This window comes from Leiobunum rupestre, chromosome 1 (genome assembly GCF_980474605.1).
Source record: "Leiobunum rupestre chromosome 1, qqLeiRupe1.1.hap1, whole genome shotgun sequence".
NCBI lineage: Eukaryota > Metazoa > Arthropoda > Arachnida > Opiliones > Sclerosomatidae > Leiobunum > Leiobunum rupestre.
Genome location: NC_143384.1, coordinates 40,482,471 through 40,507,352, shown reverse-complemented (window position 1 = coordinate 40,507,352; position 24,882 = coordinate 40,482,471). Strand labels below are relative to the sequence as shown.

Below are 24,882 nucleotides of genomic sequence, written 5' to 3'. Positions count from 1 at the left end.
CTCGCTGCAGAGTTAGCAAACGATCTTGTCGGGAAATTAGCTTTAACTTTTGGGCAGACTTGTTTCCGGTAGTGCAAAAGCACGGGATAATTTTACTACAAAAATTAGAAATTCAAAGTAAATACAGTTTTAGCTTGGATTATTTAAGCCTCGACATTAGACGATATGAGACATCCCTCGAAAATGTGTACGTGAAACTTGTAGCTGAATGGAGACGTATAGTTGTAATCCTTCAAGTTCTCTCTACTTTTCTACGCCATCTGGTAAGACTTTGGGTGTTTAAAAATTACCTTTTAATTTCTTTAAATATGGATCTGTCCAAAGAGGTGCTAAGCCTCAGTCATAAAAAGCGGCTGATCACCAAGCTAAGCCTCGTTGTACTGGCTATGATTTAGGGAAACCAAAATCTATGTTAAGTTTACATAGATGATATTTTAAACATCAACCATTCGCCATGTCGCGAGGAAGTCCGGTTTGCACGATTAAATTTTTAAGGTTCACGCTATGTAAATCTTTGGTGCTACCAGAAAGGTTAAGCTATACCCGACGAAAACATTCATGGAAAACTTGTAGGAATGTATATAGATGTAGCTTTATTCTGTACAATCTACATTCCTACAAGTTCCCCCGATAACGTTTCCGCCGGGTGGCTTAACTTGCCTAAAATAATAATGTTAATAATCAGTTAGGTTAATACAATTGGCACCATCTTAGACCTAAGTCATCAAGCGACTTTTTAAGCCATTAATTCAGGTCGAGGGGCTGATCACTCCGCGTAATCGGTGTACAGAGCCGTACCTTTGACTGTACTAATGTAATTACGCGTAATCTTTGAAGTCCCTGCCTTTTTCAGTGCTAATCTAAGCGTTATCCGGCGTAATCGATGTACAGACTTTCTAAGAGTGGTTAGCCCCTGGATTCAGGTGGCCGGGCTACAATGCGTAGGAGGGTGGTGGCAAGTCCTTCATGCCACGCGAGCCAACAGCTCCCTACACTCACTATATACCGTTAACCTCAACAAGTTTTTGTGGAAGGGGAAACCGAAGAGCTCGGGGGAAAACCACTTGAACCAGTGGGGAGAGAACTTGCAAACTCAATACGGAAGGAGTGGTTCCGAATTTTTACCCAGGGCCACAAGTTGGGATTGAACCCGGCTCCTCTCCGCCACCCCATGCGCATGAATGTATTGAGTTCTATACTTGGGGAGAATAGACCTTTCCATAAAATAAGCTACGCTTGCTGAACTTGTTTGTATGTTTTACGCATTTTAACCCGGCCACCTGTAGTAAAGGCAATAAAAGTCGCTAGATGACTTGGGCAAAGAATATAAAGCCCCAGGAATGGAAGGATTGATATTTTTGGCCGCGTATTTTGGCCGAACTAGAAACTTCCGGCAAAGCAAATCAGAGTAACCGGAAACGGTTATCGCAACCCGGTCTCTCTTTAAAAACGAGAGGCGCAAAAGTTCCACTAGACGGAGCTACACCTTCCATTCCTGGGGCTTTATATTCTCTGACTTGGGCATTAGTCTAGCTGATTATTATTATAATGAAGTAAATATTTGCAGTGGCGTAGCAATGCTTTGATTGGCCCGTGGCAAATTTTTCTTTGGGGCCCCTAAAAGTATGGCAAAAATTAAAACTTTAATTAAAAATTGAACTTATTTATTTTATACTGTTAAAGTAGTACGTAGTTGACGGTAGTTCAAAAAATTTAAAATGCACGGCGGATACAGAACATATATAATAGTACGTAGTTAACTTTCAACAACTATTTTTTTACTGGTTAAAGTTAATATCTACAGTTCGACTAGAGTCTAGGAATAGGAGACTAGAACGAAGTTCATTTTCACATAATTATGTTTCATTAAATGAAATGTTTCTTTCTTGCTTTCAAATCTGCAAATTGATCGATTAGTTTATCAGTATTTAACTGACGTGCAGTGTCTTGTTCGATTGATAGCAATGCCAACCCCGATAGCCTTTCTTGCCTCATGCTACTTCTCAGATAGTTTTTAATTATTTTTAGTTTAGAAAATGAGCGCTCGGCACTGGAAGATGTCACTGGTATTGTTAGAAAAAGTAGTAATGCCGTGTAGAGTTCAGGGAAACTGGCAGACAAAGTGTGGTTATCTATGATGAATAAATTGGCCAACTCTTTTACGGTCGAAACCTTTCGGATATCTTCTTTCAACGCACACCTCAAACTGAGAATTTCTGGTACAAATGAGTTAGATAAATCTTTAGGATAAGCTTTAACAAGTTTCTCAGCTTCTTTCGAAAGTTCGGTATCGGTTAGATTTTTTAAACTTATCGGATTTATTACGTTAAATCTTTCCACAATCTCATTTAAACCAGTAAATCTACATTTAAGCTGATGGATGATAATATCTAAAGTTCGATAAAATATGTTAACTCTAAAATAACTTTCAGGATCCGTTAAGCGCTGATCTTCACATAATTCGTCGAAATGTTATTTAACCCTCCTTTGTCTTTTCATTTCAAACTCTGGCCGAATAGACCAGCTCCTTCGCCTCGGTTAACATGTCCTTAAAATTATTCCTAACACTAGCGAGTTCACCCATACACACTTTTAAGAGGTTAGCCGCCTTTAAGAGATCTATGTCTGTAGATTGCAAAGCTTTCGATACAACGTTCACCGTTTGTAAAATTTTACAATGAAAAACCAACTGGCAAACAAAGTTAAAGTTCTCTTTTTTATATTCCTATGGCTTCATTTCGTTCATCTGTTTTCTTACTAGTCAATATTACTTTTTTTAAAGTTTTTTGAACATCTGTAAAACATGTTTTGAGAGCAAAAATAGCATCGTAACGACCAGCCCAACGAGTAGGATTCAGTTTTTTAAGCGTATGCTTTGATTCGGTATCTAAACTGGTTAATAGGTCCCATCTCTGAATACTTTGTCCAAAAAAACAAATAAACAGTTTGAACAGTGTCAAAAAATCTTGACATCTCTGAAATTTGTGATGCAGCATCATTTACTACTAAATTCAAGTTATGTGCAGCGCAATGCACATACACCGCATTCGATTCTATATCGCGAATTCGTTTTTGCAACCCATTGTAAATTCCACTCATATTAGCTGCACCATCGTACCCTTGACGACGACACTTTTCTATAGATATTCCCCTACCTTGAATTGTATGTATTATCTGGTTTGTTAGCGATACCGCTGTTTGGTCGTCTACCTTGTGGAAGCCCAAAAATTTTTCATTTATGCGAACTTCTTTTGGTTTACCAGAAGAATCATATTCCACGGTGCAATACCGATATATTTCACATAACTGATCAACTTTGGAAATGTCTTGAGTGGTGTCAACAACTAAGGAGAAAAATGGTGCTGCCTTGATTCTCAAGATTAATTCTGACTCAACATTTTTGGAAAGTAGTTCTATAATTTCATTCTGAATAGTAGGACTGGTATATTTAATTGAACCTTGTCGCTTATTAACAATTGTTTCCAGAACTGGGTCATAGTTAGCTAGCAACTCTAAAATACAAATGAAATTTCCATTCGACCCTTTCTTGCTTCCTAATTCTTCTCTGTGCCCTCGAAAAGGTAAATTACACATGGCTAGTGTTAGAGATACGTCGAACATCCTATGCAAGACCTGGCGCCAAAACAGTTTTTCTCGTTGCAAAGTCTGCTCTAGTTCTTTGTCCAATGTTCCATGCAAGCGCCATTGTTCATATACCATGCAAGAATTTAAATGAATGGTGGAAGACTCGTGTCTTTGAATTGCTCCACTTGCGTGTTTTCAGTCCGAAAAACCTTCTACCCAAAAATTTTGAAAGTTACTTGCGCTCCGATCTGCAAACAACCAACACGGATCGCAATATGCTTTTTTAAGAATAGTGAAGAAACACAGCAAAATTCGTTCAATTTTAACACCTGATTTTGATGTCAAATAGTACCATTTTTCGGAAAAAGAACGACCTTTTTCGTCCATTTCAAAGGGACCAGTCGGTCTACAATGTCCCCTTTCAACAATATATCGCTTTATATTATCGTTCAAAATACTACCAAAGTGACCGCGGTCCGTTGGATAAGATGTTAATATACTTGGAATAGCAAAAAGAGAACGATTCACTGAATTTATGCTAGTTACCTCAAAACAGGTATCATCACTATTAGCTTTAGCTATGCTATTATGTTTCTCGGAAGAATCGATGATGTTCGGCATGGTAGTCGCATCATAATCATTGTCTTCATAGTGACGTTTGGTCTGATCATTATTTGTTTCTTCCTCAGTAGTTCTAGTGCACTTATTCACTGTCGATTTACTTGTTTCTTCAAAAGGTGCAAAAAATCCACTGATTTTAGGTAATTTAGACGCTTTCTCCTCTGCTTACTTTTTCATTTTTCGTTTCTCACTTCCACTTAATTTCTTTTTGTTAGACATGATATCATACACTATAATAATTTGTGATTATTGCGATACAAATAGACAAGTTACAAGTAACAAGACTAAGTCAACTGACAACTAGCCGCTTTTTTTTTTGAGATACACAAACATCGGTGTCGACCCGAGGCCTTAGACACCAGCACACACACAATAACTGATTAATCAGGGTGAGATATGTGTAACGGCCACGCCAACGGGGGGATACGTGGGGACAGGGGTGGGGACACCCGTGGCGGAAGTATCCCGACCACCCGTTGGGGGATTGGTAGTCGTCCTCACACGGCCTTCCACAAACTCTGCCTCTCGGACGCCTGGGATTACAGGAGGGAGCCACTACTCCCGGCCAACTAGCCGCTTTAAATGGGATGAAAAAATTGTGAAAGTTGGGTATAGTGGAAATACGAAGTAGGTGCCGAACCTACGTGGAGGTGAGGCGGGAAAAGTTATCGCAGAAATAGCAAAATGTATACATAAAACCTTTTTACATGATAGTTTTGACATTCGTAGTAAAATCGGGCACACGACACATACGAAAAAGTATATCACGAACTAACCTAGTACTACTTTATAAAAAAATCCGGAAGTTAAATTATGTTTTAAATCATTTTACGAAAAGTAAGTAAAATAGTTACTGAAATACTAAATTATATTTTGTGTATTTTTTAATTTTGAAAATGTTTCGACCAAGGCATGACGTTCCCGCACGATGGGCCCTCTCGGGGTCCGAGGCCCGCGGCATTTGCCACCCAGGCCGCCCTATTGCTACGCCACTGAATATTTGGTTGAATAAAGTAGTTTTAGTTTATCTGTTTTATTTGTGGACGAAAATTAGTCTTTAAGTTGCGTAGCAAATATTTACATCAAGCAGCAAACGGAAAAGGAAAATACAATCAGAATCGAACCGTTACGACCAAAATAGCCCAAAATTTCCATAAAATATCCCCCCAGATATACTAGTCCACTAGCTAATAACTTTTACGTTCCTAGATAAGCTTTGGCCTGGGGGGAGGGGGGGGGGCTTATAACTGTTATTTCTCTCCATTCGCGAACCAAAGGGGGATTTTACGGAAACGCAACGCTTATCTGGTCGGCGTCGGTGGCAGGGGGGTTTGTACCCCATCTCGGGAAGGGGGGGGGGGTCGACAACAAACGCCCCTCACTTCCTATTGGCTTTCGCAATCTTCCTATCGCATCTCGCGATGGTCTCGCCTAGACTGCGTCACCTGCTGCCGTTGCCAAAGTGCAGATTATAATACATTTGTCGGTATCAGAGTGCCAAAATTCGGTAACTCCATTTTTTATTCGCAAAGCTGAGGTAAATGTTCGATGCAAAGAGTATTTGTTGACTCACCATTTCACATATTTTCTACACCTATTACATAAATACTGTTTAAGGCATTAGAAGTCGCTAGATGACTTGGGCCTAATGTGGTGCTAAGGGTATTAGCCTAGCCGATTATTATTATTATTATTAGTATTGATTACGGAGCGAGTACATTGATTAGAAAATGCTTACGAATCTATTAGATTGATTAGAAAATGGTTAAGAATCTATTAGATTGATTACTAAATGGTTACGAATCTATTAGATTGATTACTAAATGGTTAAGAATATATTAGATTTATTACTAAATGGTTACGAATCTATTAGATTGATTACTAAATGATTATAGAGCGATTACATTGATTACTAAATGATTACAAGCGATTACATTGATTACTAAATGATTACAAGCGATTGCATAAATTAGAAAACAATCAAGAGGCGATTACCAGGGATATAGCTACAGTCTACTTTTCATTTTACTTGGGGACCCACAAAACCATTTTAAGGGGCCTTATAAAGAGCCTACTTAAGTTAATTTGTGGGGACACAACATGACCAATTTACTCATTTAAAATGGGCCCTCGTCCCTAGAAAAATATCTCAGAATCCTGACGTCACCACTAATTACAGATGGATTTGTTATTACAGAGCGATTACCGTAATCATTCAAGCCACCGATTACAAAATGTGGTGTAACGGAATTTCAAGGTAATATGACATTTTAACGTAAAAAACAATACTAATCAGTATTGCGACTCCTTAAAACCGAGTTTTAAAGCAAGTTTCGGCTCGACGTGAAGTACTCTTTTTTTCAATAGATGTCGCTAGCGTTGAAATCAAGAAAGCGGTACTTATAGGTACCCCTCGCGTTGATTTTATCGTTTGTAAATTGGTCAATATTTTTACATGGAATATATTTAACCGTGACTTTAATTTTAAAATTTCACAAAGTTTGAAAACAAATTATCATTTCAAGAGAACGTAGAAAACAAAAAAAAAACTGGGATAAAATCAAAATTCCAAATAAATTTAAATCCTGTATCTCCGTAAACGTTTTTTGCTTGAAAATTTAAATATTTAATTTGCTAATTCTGAAAATAAATCAATTAATATTTAACACGCTTCCATTTGTTAAAATCCAAAAATAACCCGACCAAAAGCTCTTTTTGAATTCCCAGAGCAACACGAAATCCATTTATTTCCAAAAGCTAACAATTCGGAGTTACGACATTCTCACCGTGAGATATCGCATTGGCGTTAGCTTTGGCGTCTTTCCCATTCGGATTCAATATCAGGTAACTTAAGTTTCTGGTTATGACTCCCGGAAGAGATAGGGTACGTTAACAAATCGATACGGTGAACTTTCGCCCTAGCGCTTTTGCTCTACTTCCCTCTTCGCTGACCAGATACCTTGTTACTCGTCCCTTTCGTATAAGCGGATTAAAGCACCGCGCCGTACCCGGCGCGCTGTCAAGAGACGTGGTTGCTGGGTCGTTTTAATCAGAAGTTCGATTGTTACCCATTCGATAAGTTATTGTCAATACGGACTAGAAAAGGTGGCAGCCTTTTGTCGTCGTTTATCTTTGTAAGTTACGAGACACTAGGTGACGTCGCGATTGTGTTCCAGTTGTAATCTGGGATGCCTTGTGTCAAATATTGTGGTTTGGGAATTCGGGGATCATTCAGATAAAGAATTTCAACCCCGCTTAGATTAATAAGGACTTTCGAGGCTTGGCGTCGTTGGTCGGTGGTCCTTCGATGCAGTGGCGTAGCTGAGAACTCAGAGGCCCCCCCGCCAAAATCTCTATGAGGCCCCCAATTATTTTTTTTATGGTTAGCGGGGCCCCCCTCCGAAGCTCGAGGCCCTCCTGAAGCTCGAGGCTCCCCCGCACCGCAGGCCCTGCGGACCATTAGCTACGCCACTGCTTCGATGGTCATCTTATCTTCGAATTAAGACGTTTAATTTCGAAAATTGACCATTGATGCTGTCAGAAGGATATGTTATATACCTCTTATAAAAGATAACTATTCAACTAACTAATTACTATCCCAACCTTACGTAACTCATGGAACAATAATCTAAAGGGACTCACTGTTAGCTTTTAAAAAGAACGCGTTAATACTGGGAATAGGAAAATCACGGGTAATTTTAGTTCAGTGTGGACAAACTTGGTGTCGCTGAAGTCCATTTAATTTCAAATAGTTTGAACAGACTTCAATAACTATAGCTAGTGACGTAGAAGAAAAAATTAACACGTTTTAGGAGCACCTATTTTCTTAAGAAATATTGATTTTGAAACTTACAATCTCTTCTACTTCTCTGTTTATTATAAAATTTCCAATTACAAAAAATACTTTTGGTTAGCATTGTTTTTTCTTATCGCCAGGCAGGGCCGTGCTTAGGGGGTGGCGAGCCGGGCGGTCGCCCAGGGCCTCTAAAATTTTACCATAGGGATGTATATACCGGAGGGCCGCTACAATCAGTTTCGCCCATGCATTTCGCCCGGGGCCGCGAGACCTCTAAGCACGGCCCTGTCGCCAGGGCGCAGCACCCCAGACTGCCGGGTTTAAACTGCTTTGCCCCCCCCAATACATTCTTAGCAGTCGATAAGGAGGTGAATTCTTATGTCTGAAAGATATTATCTCAGGGCGCGGCTATCAATTCAATTCCAATCAGTTACGGTTTTAATGTTGCGAAAGGAAATTGTATTGACGTATAATATCTCATTTAATTTGACAAAAGGCGTTATAAAAGAATTTAAATAGACAAAGTTAATTAATGGTGTATCGATTGACTTCTATCATTCGTGGTTCCTTGGATATCAGGGGAAATAAAGAACCTCATTAAGATCCTTTGATTCAGTTCGTTGGCCCGAAAATTCTGAAAGTACAGACAGGTTCCGTAATAGTTGCGGTTGATCAACTAATTTAACATTTCTGCCACCAAGTTTAACAAAAGCTAATTGGGATTGGTGCTAGTTACTTTAAAAACAAGTTGTAGCGTCTGCTAGCAGACGATTTAGTTCCATTACCATTTAAAGTACAAAATTTACTTTTAAAGCCAGAAAAATTAAACCAATCCATATTTCGTTCCTTAGAATTAAAACATAAAAAGCTTTATTGAATTCTGAACTGGTCCTATCAAGATCATATAATTCTTAACTGGTTCTATCAAATTCTATAATTCTTTACTGATCCTACGAAATCCTATTATTAACAGGCCCTATCAAATCCTACAATTCTGCAATTCTTCTGTAAAATCCTAGAATTCTGAAATGCTTCTGTAAAATCCTAGAATTCGGAATTGCTTCTGTAAAATCCTAGAATTCTGAAATGTATTTATACTAAGGTAGAACAAGGATAATACTGCATTATCCTTGGAGATAATAACTATATTGAGACCATTTTTAGGCTCGTCTCCCATACAACCGAATCCTACAATTTTGGCTGATTTCAAATTTATGAGGATCTTTTAATTTGCAATCATTAAATATAATTTTCTTCAACTTCTTTGGCACAAATTAAAAAGTTATTAAAAAAGTAAAAATGAATTTAAATTAAAAAAAGATCCGATTAATTTATAAAGCTAGCGCAAAATTTCACAAAAATCGCAACGCATTGAACCAAAATTACACATTGCATAACACTTTCAGGGATATTTCATAGGGATATATTAAAATCCCATGTAGATATACCAACCCAATTTATAATATTTATGTTCCTGTAAAATGGGACCCCGATAATCTCATTATTATTATTATTATTATTATTATTATTATTATTATTAATAATATTTTTAAATATCGGATATTAATTCATTCGTAGAATGGTACCCCGCCATTATTTAGATAATTGGTTCTTGTAACTAAACTACCCAAAAAACACGAAGAAACGTTGCTATCTGAATTACGATGTCATTGATCTCGGGTATCCAGGTACGCTTATGATTTATGCACAATTGTTAGGTAGTTCGTTTAATATTTAACGCTGTTTGATATAGTTTGACTACAATAGCAATCGTAATTTTCTTTTCAACATTTCATTAGTGTTAAATTTTAATTTGGTTGCAAACCGTCGCATTTGTGTCTTTGCTGACGACGCAAAACATTTTTTTACCTACGTGGCTTAAACGGTTTAAATGCCGAGCCCTTTACTAAAGTACTTCTAGTCGTACTACCAAGTTCAATGACCTTTACCAGATAGGACAAATTGACGTTTTTGGGGAGGAGGGTGTAATGAAGAAATTGGGAGGCGTCGACAGTCAACGGTGCAAGCGTTTCTCTCAGGCCTGGAGTGCTGTCTCCTTTCCGGACAGATTCCTTATGGATGTTATTAATATTATTGAGTATGACAGTAATGACGGAAAACGCGTCTCCGCGTTAAGTGGCAAAGGCCCGCCCTGTGACGATTTACGCGAGCCAGGGTTCAATTATAATCGCCATCGGCTTCGGGAGGCCCTCGAGGAGTTCGGGAAAGGACGCGCCAAGGCTTAGGGCGTTGCCCCTTGCCTGATACCGCGGTTAATATTTTACAGCCAGGCGCGCCTTTAAAATGTCTTCTCCCGATCTCTTCGGGATTAAACGTAGATTATTTCCAGAGATAATTATTCTAATAAGGTCGTCCCATTTTGGCTCGTCTATCCCCCCCTCCTTACTTCCTAAAATGCTAAAAGGTGTTACATCTTCCGCGTGATAATGGTAACTACGCAACCATTTCTTTTTCCAGAGTTGAGGTGATTAAACTTTGAATTTAACAGTTGCCCCGGATTCACCAAGTACACGTAGCTCGTTCTATACAGTGTGTTAAAGCTAAGACTGTTCGACAAATGTTACTATTGTTTACGTAACATTTTATATTTATTCATTATGCCACCTAGGAGCAACCAACACAGCACCACACACAATGAGAACGCAACCCGTCCAAAGTCATGCATTTTCTCGTGCACAGTTTTCATTGGTTAGACGTCGGAAGGGGAGAGAAATTGTCTTCCCATTTCCGTAAAACGCTCAGCGAAAAGGCTCGTCCAATGAAATTTGTACACAACACTGCGTTAGCGTGTTTAAAGGCTATAGCCGCGTTCTCCTTGTGTTTGTTGCTACTAGATGCCACAAAGCGCAATTACGAATATAAATATTTTTTTCAATTAATGGTTTATATTTGTATCAAAATCTGTACATATTTATTTAAAAAAAATCCCTATACTCAAACGGTCATCTTCTGGGCGCCCATTAAGTCGAAGGAGGACTTCATGATCATCTTGGCCGTTTCGCCGTCCATGTTCTTCCAGCCGCTGCTGTTGGATACTTCCTCGTAATTTTCGAATAAGAAATTCAAAGAGTTTTTCTTCAGGGTGTCGATTTCGTACTTGATGGCCAGTTTCAAGGAATCCAAGACGTTGTCCACGCTCATGATCTCAAAGACGGTCATGACGGTCATATCTTTCAGACTGTCGAGCAGGCAAATACAAGCTACTTCTAGCAATTGAAAACAAGTCTCTTTAACCTTCAGCGGAATTTGGTGGGTGTATACGTAGTGCAACATATCTTCGACGGTGTCCGGATCGTAGTGATGGGACCAATCCAGCACGTTGTTGTAGCACTCTTTCAATTTGGACAAGAACATGGTCTTGAAGTAGTCCGACTCAGCGGCCAAGACGACCTTGTGGCACGGGAAGTCTTTCCCTTTGGTTTGGATGACGAAGTCTGTTAGTATCTCTTCTTCGAGTAATTTCTTCTGCGACTCGAAAGACTTCGGCTTTGGGACAAACTGAGAACCCAAGGTTACCGAGATCACGAATAGACTCTCGTGGTCATCGTCGAAGTCGTCAATGTAGTCTTCGAAACAGCAGCTTTGTTTGCTGAAGTAGAGATCGTGTTTGTCGCTGTCGTTGGGTCCCGACAATGGTATATGGCCGAACACGCGGTACCGGAAGTTGAAGATGGTCTTCGACTTGTCCAAATTCAGTAGGCGAACGAGGCAGGTACTCTGAACGAATTTTTCGGACTTGAAATCGGCCTGATCGAGGATGAAGGTCATTGTTTTGATCGGGGATTGAGGGTGGCCAAACTGCACATAGATTTCAAAGTGGTTGAGGTAGCCATCTTTGTCTCGGACGCCCATCAGAAACCGACTTGGTTTGCGGATGTCAAACGTCACGTCCTTCGTAGTTTTCTCCAAGATATATAGTTTGTCGCTTTTCTCTTCGCTTGACATTTACGAATCTAACTAAAAGGACTCGGATCTTGAGTGTAGATTTCTTACAAAGCCGATTCTTCGTAGCTAAATATGAAAAGGATAAAATTTATTAATATAAAAAAATTTATTTATTTCTACTGAGGGAAAGGAAGGAAGGAGGGGAGGAAAAACCGAGGGGCAGGTCACTTCCATTTTGGGTGCGTCTTAATCATAGTAAAATGATTAAATCAGGGTAATCAAGATTAAAAATTATAATCCAGATTAGAAAATCTGATCACGATTTAAACGAGACTTAATCATTTGAATCAGGATCTAATCATTTCAATCAGGATCTAATCATTTCAATCAGGATCTAATCATTTCAATCAGGATCTAATCATTTCAATCAGGATCTAATCATTTGAATCAGGATCTAATCATTTGAATCAGGATCTAATCATTTGAATCAGGATCTAATCATTTGAATCAGGATCTAATCATTTGAATCAGGATCTAATCATTTGAATCAGGATCTAATCATTTGAATCAGGATCTAATCATTTGAATCAGGATCTAATCATTTGAATCAGGATCTAATCATTTGAATCAGGATCTAATCATTTGAATCAGGATCTAATCATTTGAATCAGGATCTAATCATTTGAATCAGGATCTAATCATTTGAATAGGATTTAATCATTTTAATTATATTTAATCATTTGAATTAGATTTAATCATTTTAATTAGATTTAATCATTTGAATTAGATTTAATCATTTGAATTAGATTTAATCATTTTAATTAGATTTAATCATTTTAATTAGATTTAATCATTTTAATTAGATTTAATCATTTTAATTAGATTTAATCATTTTAATTAGATTTAATCATTTTAATTAGATTTAATCATTTTAATTAGATTTAATCATTTTAATTAGATTTAATCATTTTAATTAGATTTAATCATTTTAATTAGATTTAATCATTTTAATTAGATTTAATCATTTTAATTAGATTTAATCATTTTAATTAGATTTAATCATTTTAATTAGATTTAATCATTTTAATTAGATTTAATCATTTTAATTAGATTTAATCATTTTAATTAGATTTAATCATTTTAATTAGATTTAATCATTTTAATTAGATTTAATCATTTTAATTAGATTTAATCATTTTAATTAGATTTAATCATTTTAATTAGATTTAATCATTTTAATTAGATTTAATCATTTTAATTAGATTTAATCATTTTAATTAGATTTAATCATTTTAATTAGATTTAATCATTTTAATTAGATTTAATCATTTTAATTAGATTTAATCATTTTAATTAGATTTAATCATTTTAATTAGATTTAATCATTTTAATTAGATTTAATCATTTTAATTAGATTTAATCATTTTAATTAGATTTAATCATTTTAATTAGATTTAATCATTTTAATTAGATTTAATCATTTTAATTAGATTTAATCATTTTAATTAGATTTAATCATTTTAATTAGATTTAATCATTTTAATTAGATTTAATCATTTTAATTAGATTTAATCATTTTAATTAGATTTAATCATTTTAATTAGATTTAATCATTTTAATTAGATTTAATCATTTTAATTAGATTTAATCATTTTAATTAGATTTAATCATTTTAATTAGATTTAATCATTTTAATTAGATTTAATCATTTTAATTAGATTTAATCATTTTAATTAGATTTAATCATTTTAATTAGATTTAATCATTTTAATTAGATTTAATCATTTTAATTAGATTTAATCATTTTAATTAGATTTAATCATTTTAATTAGATTTAATCATTTTAATTAGATTTAATCATTTTAATTAGATTTAATCATTTTAATTAGATTTAATCATTTTAATTAGATTTAATCATTTTAATTAGATTTAATCATTTTAATTAGATTTAATCATTTTAATTAGATTTAATCATTTTAATTAGATTTAATCATTTTAATTAGATTTAATCATTTTAATTAGATTTAATCATTTTAATTAGATTTAATCATTTTAATTAGATTTAATCATTTTAATTAGATTTAATCATTTTAATTAGATTTAATCATTTTAATTAGATTTAATCATTTTAATTAGATTTAATCATTTTAATTAGATTTAATCATTTTAATTAGATTTAATCATTTTAATTAGATTTAATCATTTTAATTAGATTTAATCAATATAATCGATCGAATAGAATTTATCATTAAAATCAAAAATAAAGTACGATTTAATCATACTAATCACGATATAATTTTTTTAAACAGATTTAAACATTTTTATCAGATTTAATCATTTAATCATGATTAAATCAGATTTAAATATTCTAATCTTGATTAAACGTGATTTAAATATTCTAATCTTGATTAAACGTGATTTAATCAACTTAATCGTGATTAAATTGAATTTAATCAAAATAATCACGATTAAATCGGATTTAATATTTTGAGGGGTGCGTCGTTAATCCAGGAAGTGGACTGTCCCCCGGGAAAAACGGCGCCGAAGTGTGCTTCTATCGAGTCGTAAGACGTCAGCTTGAGGAAACTTATTTATTTATTATACTTGACCGATTTGATTGGCACTAAAGGGGAGGAGCTTACTGTTGGAGCGTGAGGTGGATTGCAGGAGAAAAGCTAAAAATCGTCTCAACATAGTCATTATCCTTAATTATAAATTATAGACTGACACGATGTCTAGACGTTTAAGTATCCAAATGTGATATTTTAGCTACGGTAAAACCAACTGCGACTTGGAACTCGATGGTATTTAGGTAGACGGGATCAGAATAGATCTATTTGAATATAGAACCACTTCGCTTAAGTGACTTCGGTAATATGGTCTGCGCATCTATACTTTCAGGAATGATATTTGACATGCAACTCGTGGTTCAAGGTCAATAAAATTTTATCTCGAGAACCAATGGATTTAGAGAAATGGTTCCAATTTAAAAATATTGTAAATTGAAAATATAAGTCTAAATGTCTTTAAGCCGATGCAAACCACCACGATGAAAATCTTTCAAATTGGAACCATTGTGTGAAAAGTGAAAAGAGAAACGTGATTTTTGACATGGGAACCCATCTTATCTTCGTCACTCTCAGCGGAAGTCGGACCAAAAGAATGGGTCGAAATAATTTTATTTTTCACTCGAAATAACTAAAAATAAATTTATAGACAAGATGAGTTCCTGGGTCGAAAATCACGTTTCCCTTTTCAGTTTCCACACAATCGCTTCACGCTTAGAGCTTTTTCTTGGTGTATTTTGCCAACGAGTATGTTTCATAGTGTTTCGTAAAGACCCGAATTCTAAGTCTATTTTAATATCTGACCTTTCTTAGCAGTAACATTAACAAGAATTAACACGGTTATTTCAGTTCGCCGAATTGGTTTTTGTATAATTATCTTTAGCTCAAAGGGCCATATCGGAGTTTGAATTTGATCTTTTCAACTAGTTTAAAGAATAGGATTGGTCGCATCTGCTACCACGTGCTCAATTCGGGCCGAATTTTTCAAACGCTGATGTAGCCTTTTAAACATTTTTGTTTAATACGCTTTTTTATAATGATTGATAATTTTAATAAGCCTAATTAGTGAACAGCCCCTTATGGCTCTTCTCACGTTGCTAAAACCTCCTTTTGGACCACCCTACTGTGCATCTCCTTGAACTGCTAACGTTATTATTTTGAGCAGAAATCCATACCTCAACTTGGAATGCTTATCGTGCCGTATCGCGTATGGTAAGATCACTCTGGCGGCTTTGGCCCCGCCTACGAGACAAAAAATCCCCTCTGCGCGCGCTCCCCTCTCACGTTGCTGTTTGTTAAGTTAACAAAGTTACGTAAAGGAAACAAAAATATATTTTTGTAATATGAATCGTGTACCCGTGTGTTTGCTCAGATTGTTTATTGTTAGTAGTTATTTTAGTTTAAAGAGTGTAATTTAATATTTTTAATATTTTTGGAAATACTACTGAAATTAAATACTATTATAAATAATTATAATTGAAAAATACAGCAATTCCAAAATTCTTAGTTATTTTTTTTGTAACGAGATGGCGTTGGGAGCCCAAAATGAATTAAAATGACAAGATAATTAATTCGAGGAATTTAAGTAATATAAATTATTTGATATAAAAAGCAGATAAAATGTTCAAACTGAAAATAAAATGTGGAAGCGAGAATTGAACTCACGCCCGGTAGATTGATAGAGCGCGTCATTAACCTTTACACCGGTCGCTTCGCTGAGTGTGTTGGCCAAAAAGAAAAATATGTATAGATGTAAAAGCATCCAAGTCTTAGCGATGAATTGACAACGAAATAGCCAGAAATAACCGAATTTCAATTACATACAGCTCAAATCGCTAATTATTTTATTGCACAAACTCAATTATGCAACTAGATTTTGTATTATTTATGAATTATCTTTAATTTTGACTAGAAACTAAACCCGTTTTGCCTGAATGCTCGTATTTTCTCGACGACGTTCGGCCATCTTTTTATATTTCATTTCTAGCCGGGAAGCCGAAAAACGCATGCGCGCAGTCGTGAATTGAATATAATTCAACCTGTGTTGTCACGTCAATTTGCCGTTGTATAGGGCTCTTGATGATCTACACAACGCAAACTAAGAGGAATTTCCCCCGCTTCGCTATGTTTTTTCGCGTTCCCGATCATACCCGATCACACACACACACACATGGACGACACCAGCCTATAATGACTCGTATACTATATATAGTACACGATTCATAAAAAACGGTCAGCCACATCAAGATGAAAATCTGCCGCGATAAGCATTCCAAGTAGAGGTATGGATTCCTGACTCAGCCCATAGAGTAATGGCAATGCTACGTCCCACGACGTCACCCATGCTTTTTCCTATTCATAACAAATTCGCGCCCACAATGTCGGCCATGACCAAAGCTAAGGATTGCTACTACTCTATTGGTTAATCCACTACTAAGCCATACCAATAGCCTCTGGCTCCACCCAAGCTTACTTCAAGAAAATTCTTCCACCTTTTAATCACAAAACGTCGAGGAGCTAGCCACCAACTAAAAATCTGTCCACCGATCAAACTGAGTACAGCCTTTAGTAATGCTAAATCTGTAATCAGTTACTTTAGTTCAGTCAAAACAACGCGCTTGTACACCGGTCATGGTGAGTGATCAGCGCATCGCAAAACGTAAACAAATGTTGATCGTGTGTGAAATAGTGTCACGAAAAATTGAAAGCAGACGAACAAAATATGCGATGGTAATGGTATCACGGCAATCCCGTATTCTTAGGCCCAACTAAATTCATTCTGATCACAGTACTAGACGGTAGTAATTACTATATAAATCCTAATAGTATGGAACAGAATAAACTCACCTTCGCAAAGTACCAAAATTGTACTTAATTAGCTAATGGAGCAATCGAACTCGACAGATCGAAAGCTAACGTCTTAATAATTCGATGTTTTTTAATAATATCAACAGCGCCTCTAGTGGGCATTTTTTTTTGAGATACACAAACATCGGTATCGACCCGAGGCCTTAGACACCAACACACACACAATAACTGATTAATCAGGGTGAGAAATGTGTAACGGGGGGATACGTGGGGACAGGGGTGGGGACACCCGTGGCGGAAGTATCCCGACCACCCGTTTGGGGGATTGGTAGTCGTCCTCACACGGCCTTCCACAAACTCTGCCTCCCGGACGCCTGGGATTACAGGAGTGAGCCACTACTCCCGGCTCTCTAGTGGGCATGAGCAAACCGAAGACTCGAGGTTGCAACCACGTTGCGATCAGGGTATATTAAAACTGCGTAGCGACATAGTTGGGCTATATCGTCGATGGTGTCAGTTGTGCCGAATTTCCCATGTAAATGATCGTCATTTTGAAGGTCCTGATGAGCATTTTCAGGGTCAAAATCGCCCTGTTTATATAAGTTATTTTAATGTTCCAAATTTACAATACGATTTTACATAAAAATATACTATTATAATAATAATATAATATAATAAGATTTTAGTATCTTGGAAGCAACACGTCATATATTGCCAAACAGAATTGTTTAATCTCCACCACCAGAGCGCACTAGTGTCGATATCCAAAATATTCAACTTTTTATAGACATATGGTGAGTACTGGCATTTCAGTTTTGCCAATTTGCGGGATAAATACAACATTGTGGGAATTTCCACGATTTTTCATTTCCATTATGTGAGATAAACCCTGGAATTTTTAATAAAAATTGCCGTTTTTGTGGGATTGTGGATTATCGAGTATTTTAATATAACCTCCACCACCCTCCTACGCATTGTAACCCGGCCACCTGAATTAAGGGCTTCAAAAGTCGCATGATGACTTAGGCCTAAGGTGGTGGGTATTAGCCTAGCTGATTTTGAAACACCAAAGTTTGCAGCTCTGGCCGCTCTAGCCTTTTGCTTTAGAAATGTTTGGCGCCACTGTACAGGGTAATTTTAAAAATTAAGAGGTCTTCCATAAAGATTGCTTTTCAGGTTATATTTCCTATAAATAGTGGCTTGGTAATTAATGGGGAAATTACTATTCAGCTAAGGGAATTTCGTTTATCAAGCATTGGCAACACTGTAGACTTGTATTTTGACGTTTGCCTCTGAAGATCAGAAAGGTGTTCATCCTATCATGATTGTATTAAACCAAATGCGGCTCGACAGAAAGTACTCTTTTTTCAATAGATGTCGCTTGCGTCGAAATAAAAAAGGCGGTAGTTATATGTACCCCTCGCGTTGATTGCATCGTTTGTAAAATGGTCAATAACGTAAATTACAGCAATTATTAACAAGATTTTATATAAGTACAAGTTGTCTAACTATAGTACTTTACAATGGCTCTCTGACGACGTTATCATTGGGCTATTTTGATATTTAGCTTCCTATGACGTAAGTAGATGGCACCACACTCTCCAGTAAAGTCACGTTTTTCGGAGAATCGGATAGATTCATGGCTATCTCTAATAATAGGGGCAATGATAGAGGAGCCACTTACTTTAAGGGGGGAAGACTCTCCAGTACGATCGCCGGCTATCTCTGGATCTGTGTACTGTGTAGAACAGCGTTTCGAGACGTACGATAATTATCGTACACGTAAACTGTTTACCTTGTTCTTAATTTATCTTCAAAATAAGCAATATACTACAAGAACAAATTCCAAGTTCAACTAGGGTCATTTCCAAAATTAGTTTAAGCATTTGTCTAAGGCATTTGTCTTAGAACTCTTTTTCTCAAGTTCGGAAGTTTTCAGGCCATATTTATGCCATTGGGAACACTTCATTTTCACAAAAAGTTTATAAATTTACACAATTTCGAAAATTAATTTATTTTCACTATAAGGTGGTATACAAAGGTTTTCATTGTCAAAAAAGGCTAAAATATCGACGTCTAGGCTGCCTCTCTCGTGTCGTTGCTCAATGTTTCCATTGATATTTCCTGTTAATCGGAATCGCCTAGTAGCCTTTAAAATAGTTGCTTGTTGGAATTAGGGATGATTACCAAGTCGCCGCATTGCGCTTGTAGCTACCATTTTCAAGGAAAAGTCGCACCATGAAACTTTTTGTTGGGCTAAAATGTCATGGCGCATACTTTTCTAATTAGAACCAAGTTTCTTAACTCAACGGTTCTCTGTATATTTTCGAATGACCTTGAAGTCATGATTCAAGGTCATTAAATTTTCCGTTTTAAATGTCCTCCGGCTCGAGCTACAGGACTTTAAAATTTCAAATCCGTTACTTATTAGCCCTGGATAATTTTCAGTTTACACCCTGTAAATGTTAACGTAGAGCCTTTAGTCTACCACAATAGGTCTATAAAGCAGGGTTCGAAATAAAAACCCGTACCCGAGGGTTTTTTTTTGGCTACGACCCACTTAAAAACAGTGAGTTGTTTTTTTATATAAGAAAAACTCAGTTCACACTTATTTTAGTTTTAACACATGTTTATTCGTATTTAGTTTAAATAGTGTTGTTAATTTTCCGGAAAAATAAAATGCGGAAAAATTTCCAGAAAATTTTCCACAAAATAAATCATTGAAACATAAATTACTTTTTAGGGTTTTTAATATTTTTTTAAACTTTTTATCGATATAAAATGTCTAATAACAGTAAACATACTACAAAACATTAATAGTGTTACTTTGTTAATCAGTTTAAAGTCAGTCTAGAGGTTAAGTTTTAATTTTAGATTCGAAAAAATGAGGCGAAAATTCAGCTTTATTTAAATTTACAAACAATATTAGACTACCCATGGAATGAAAACTGTTTAAAATTTTAAATATATGATTCATAAAGTTAACATAAATTTTATTAATATCGCGAAAAACCCAATAAAACCCGATGGGTCCGGGTTTTGTTTTTAAAACCCGGGTTTTTTAAGACCCTGCGCTCTAGGAGCAACAAACACAAGGAGAACGCAGCTAGCCTTTAAACACGCTAACGAAGGGTTGTGTACGAATTTCATTGGACGAGCGTCACGAGCCTTTACGCTGAACGTTTTACGGTTGGGCGGGGGGAAGACAATTTCCGTCTAACCAATGAAAAATGAACACAAGAAAATCCACGACTTTTGACGGGTTGCGTTTTCCTTGTGTGGGGTGTTGGGTTTGTTGCTCCTAGGTGTTAGAATCCCGTGAAATTTCAGATGTTCTAGTGTGCGTGCAAATCGCACGTGCTAAGATTATACTAATAAATCTTTGTCTTGTGACATTTTATATTTCTATTTTTTGTTCAATTTATTTAATAGAACCATCTATTTGCGATGTAAAAATCATATTAGTTCCAATAGCGGTTGTCAGATGACGCTACGAGACACTGTTATATTCATCCCGTAATGTACCCCCCCCCCCCCCGGGAGCAGATTTCATTTGTGACGAACGCGTGGAACTTCGTGATATGGCGGAGATATTGGCAGTGACAAGTCACCTTATTCCCTATCGACGGAAGTTAGGTTTAGCGCGAGACGATGGGGAAGAAACGCATCTGTCGTCTGCTACAACTCCGGATAATCGGGAAACTAAAAGTTGGCGACACAAACATAGCCACTACAAGTTCCTCCCACAACCTAGAACATTATAGGTACGGAGTATTATTTGTTTGCACGGGAATTTTTAACAATATCATCTTTGATTTTGTTATTTTTTTCAGTTAATCAGTGGTCAAGGATCAACAAAATATCGAAACTATTTTGTGGAATTAATTATTTAAAAAGATATGATTTAAATAAAAACGCATAATTAAGTGGTCAAAATCTACAATTTTTTTTCGGTGAATATCTAGGGTTACAAAAAAACCCAATAATTTTCGGAAAAGCTGTTTAAAATAAAATTTAAATTACTCGATGCTTTCTTGTAAAAAGGGAAAAAACACTTTTTCCCTACCTTCGGCCCCAGGTGCGAACCATATACATGGCTAAATAGCCCACGCACCACTTCCGGTTTCTCCATACATTTGTTGATTTCCCTCTCGACTCCTAAATCCACTTGCCTTCCATTCTCGTTTGCCAAACTTGGATTCATCTACTTTCACAGCTTTTCCGTGTTCACCAAAACTTTGGCTTTTGGTAATAACGGCGTTGTATGCCACTTCCCGGCAAAACATTCGCCAATCAACAAGAGATTTCTGCGCAATATCACGAACCCATAGAGTCTGGGCCGGACTGCATTTACTCTTATCCCTGGAACTACGCTGTGCCTGAATTTCCCTGATTCAGCGTAGAAGTCTGAGCTCTACGGTTATATTACTAAGTAAATGCTCTTAACAATCGTCGACTAAATATGCGATAATTATGCAACATTGCGATTAAAGGCTGCGTCCGTAAACTGCCAGGCAGAAATTTTGGTAATTTTAAAACAAAATCTTCTTCCTAGGAATTTCTCCAATATAAATTACGATTGATATTATAGATTTATGCCTTCGAATACAGTAATTACGGTCCCTAGAGGCCCCCTACCAAGGATTGGCATTTCGCGAAATGAGAGCTTGGCTCGGGAGAAAATGAATTGTCTCTGACCGACTTGCAGACTCTAGCTTTCTGCTTCCTAACGATCCGTTTCTTTGGCAACGCCAAACGAAACCATCAATAGCATCATCACGGTCCGAAAGTGTCCTCTCCTCACCGCAATTTTCACAGATTTGAGAGTTAGATAACAGTTTCTTTTCTTGTAGGCAATCTAACTCTCTAAGATTTGCACATATCGTGTATTTCGAACGATGTTATAACTTCAGCTTCTTTAACATAACCATAACAACCGTTATCGAATCCGAATCCGAATCCAAATCTTTGCGTACTCCAGATAACCTTTGCAAAATCCGCGTAACCTTTTCATAATCCGCGTACTCCTCGTACGCCACGTAGTATTAGTGTACTTCTAGTAATCTTTGCGTACTCCGCGTCATCTTTGCATAATCCACGTATTCCTCGTACTCCGCGTAGTCTTAGCGTACTCCACTTAATCTTCGCGTAATCCACGTAACCTTTGCATAATCCTCTTACTCCACGTAGTCTTAGCGTACTCCACGTAATCTTTGCGTAATCCGCGTCATCTTTGCGCACTCCGCGTAATCTTTGCGTAATCCTCGTAACCATTGCGTACTCCGCGTAGTCTTAGCATACTCCACGTAATCTTTGCGTAATCCGCGTCATCTTTGCGCACTCCGCATCATCTTTGCATAATCCGCGTATTCCTCGTACTCCGCTTAGTCTTAGCGTACTCCACGTAATCTTTGCGTAATCCACGTAATCTTAGCGCACTCCGCGTAATCTTTGCGTAATCCTCGTAACCATTGCGTACTCCGCATAGTCTTAGCGTACTCCACGTAATCTTTGCGTAATCCACGTAACCTTTGCATAATCCTCGTACTCCACGTAGTCTTAGCGTACTCCACGTAATCTTTGCGTAATCCGCGTCATCTTTGCGCACTCCGCGTAATCTTTGCGTAATCCTCGTAACCATTGCGTACTCCGCGTAGTCTTAGCATACTCCACGTAATCTTTGCGTAATCCGCGTCATCTTTGCGCACTCCGCATCATCTTTGCATAATCCGCGTATTCCTCGTACTCCGCTTAGTCTTAGCGTACTCCACGTAATCTTTGCGTAATCCACGTAATCTTAGCGCACTCCGCGTAATCTTTGCGTAATCCTCGTAACCATTGCGTACTCCGCATAGTCTTAGCGTACTCCACGTAATCTTTGCGTAATCCACGTAATCTTTGCGTAATCCACGTAATCTTAGCGCACTCCACGTAATCTTTGCGTAAGCCTCGTAACCATTGCGTACTCCGCGTAGTCTTAGTGTACTCCGCGTAATCTTTGCGTAATCCGCGTCGTCTTTGCGCACTCCGCATCATTTTTGCATAATCCGCGTATTCCTCGTACTCCGCGTATTCCTCGTACTCCGCGTATTCCTCGTACTCCGCGTAGTCTTAGCGTACTCCACGTAATCTTTGCGTAATCCACGTAATCTTAGCGCACTCCGCGTAATCTTTGCGTAATCCTTGTAACCATTGCGTACTCCGCATAGTCTTAGCGTACTTCACTTAATCTTCGCGTAATCCACGTAGTCTTAGCGTACTCCACGTAGTCTTAGCGTACTCCACTTAATCCTTGCGTAATCCTCGTAACCATTGCGTACTCCGCGTAGTCTTAGCGTACTCCACTTAATCTTTGCGTAATCCTCGTAACCATTGCGTACTCCGCGTAGTCTTAGCGTACTCCACTTAATCTTCGCGTAATCCACGTAATCTTAGCGCACTCCGCGTAATCTTTGCGTAATCCTCGTAACCATTGCGTACTCCGCGTAGTCTTAGTGCACTCCGCGTAATCTTTGCGTAATCCTCGTAACCATTGCGTACTCCGCGTAGTCTTAGCGTACTCCACTTAATCTTCGCGTAATCCACGTAATCTTAGCGCACTTCGCGTAATCTTTGCGTAATCCACGTAATCTTAGCGCACTTCGCGTAATCTTTGCGTAATCCTCGTAACCATTCCGTACTCCGCGTAGTCTTAGCGTACTCCACTTAATCTTCGCGTAATCCACGTAATCTTAGCGCACTCCGCGTAATATTTGCGTAATCCTCGTAACCATTGCGTACTCCGCGTAGTCTTAGCGTACTCCACGTAATCTTTGCGTAATCCTCGTAACCATTGCGTACTCCACGTAGTCTTAGCGTACTCCGCGTAATCTTTGCGTAATCCTCATAACCATTGCGTACTCCGCGTAGTCTTAGCGTACTCCACTTAATCTTCGCGTAATCCACGTAATCTTAGCGCACTCCGCGTAATCTTTGCGTAATCCTCGTAACCATTGCGTACTCCGCGTAGTCTTAGCGCACTCCGCGTAATCTTTGCGTAATCCTCGTAACCATTGCGTACTCCGCGTAGTCTTAGCGTACTCCACTTAATCTTCGCGTAATCCACGTAATCTTAGCGCACTTCGCGTAATCTTTGCGTAATCCTCGTAACCATTGCGTACTCCGCGTAGTCTTAGCGTACTCCACTTAATCTTCGCGTAATCCACGTAATCTTAGCGCACTCCGCGTAATCTTTGCGTAATCCTCGTAACCATAGCGTACTCCGCGTAGTCTTAGCGTACTCCACGTAATCTTTGCGTAATCCTCGTAACCATTGCGTACTCCACGTAGTCTTAGCGTACTCCGCGTAATCTTTGCGTAATCCGCGTCATCTTTGCGCACTCCACATCATCTTTGCATAATCCGCGTATTCCTCGTACTCCGCGTAGTCTTAGCGTACTCCACTTAATCTTCGCGTAATCCACGTAATCTTAGCGCACTTCGCGTAATCTTTGCGTAATCCTCGTAACCATTGCGTACTCCGCGTAGTCTTAGCGTACTCCACTTAATCTTCGCGTAATCCACGTAATCTTAGCGCACTTCGCGTAATCTTTGCGTAAT

At 37.5% G+C, this 24,882-nt stretch overlaps 2 protein-coding genes and 1 long non-coding RNA gene across 3 annotated transcripts in view; 1 reads left to right on the top strand and 2 right to left on the bottom strand.

Moving 5' to 3' along the window:
* The window catches only part of LOC149962898 (uncharacterized), a 128,403-nt gene that overhangs the window by 38,936 nt on the left and 64,585 nt on the right, over positions 1-24,882 (top strand). The gene's annotated exons all lie outside the window — the stretch shown is intronic.
* Positions 2,863-3,720, bottom strand: LOC149962902 (zinc finger MYM-type protein 1-like). The gene has a single exon (XM_090164467.1). The coding sequence runs from the start codon at positions 3,718-3,720 to the stop codon at positions 2,863-2,865; it is 858 nt and encodes a 285-aa protein (XP_090020593.1).
* Positions 10,945-17,438, bottom strand: LOC149962901 (TD and POZ domain-containing protein 4-like). The gene is made up of 2 exons (XM_090170393.1): positions 17,323-17,438; positions 10,945-12,034 (listed from the first exon to the last, which is right to left on the bottom strand). Exon 2 carries the CDS (start codon positions 11,966-11,968, stop codon positions 10,958-10,960), a length of 1,011 nt encoding a protein of 336 aa, XP_090026519.1. The 5' UTR covers positions 11,969-12,034; positions 17,323-17,438; the 3' UTR covers positions 10,945-10,957.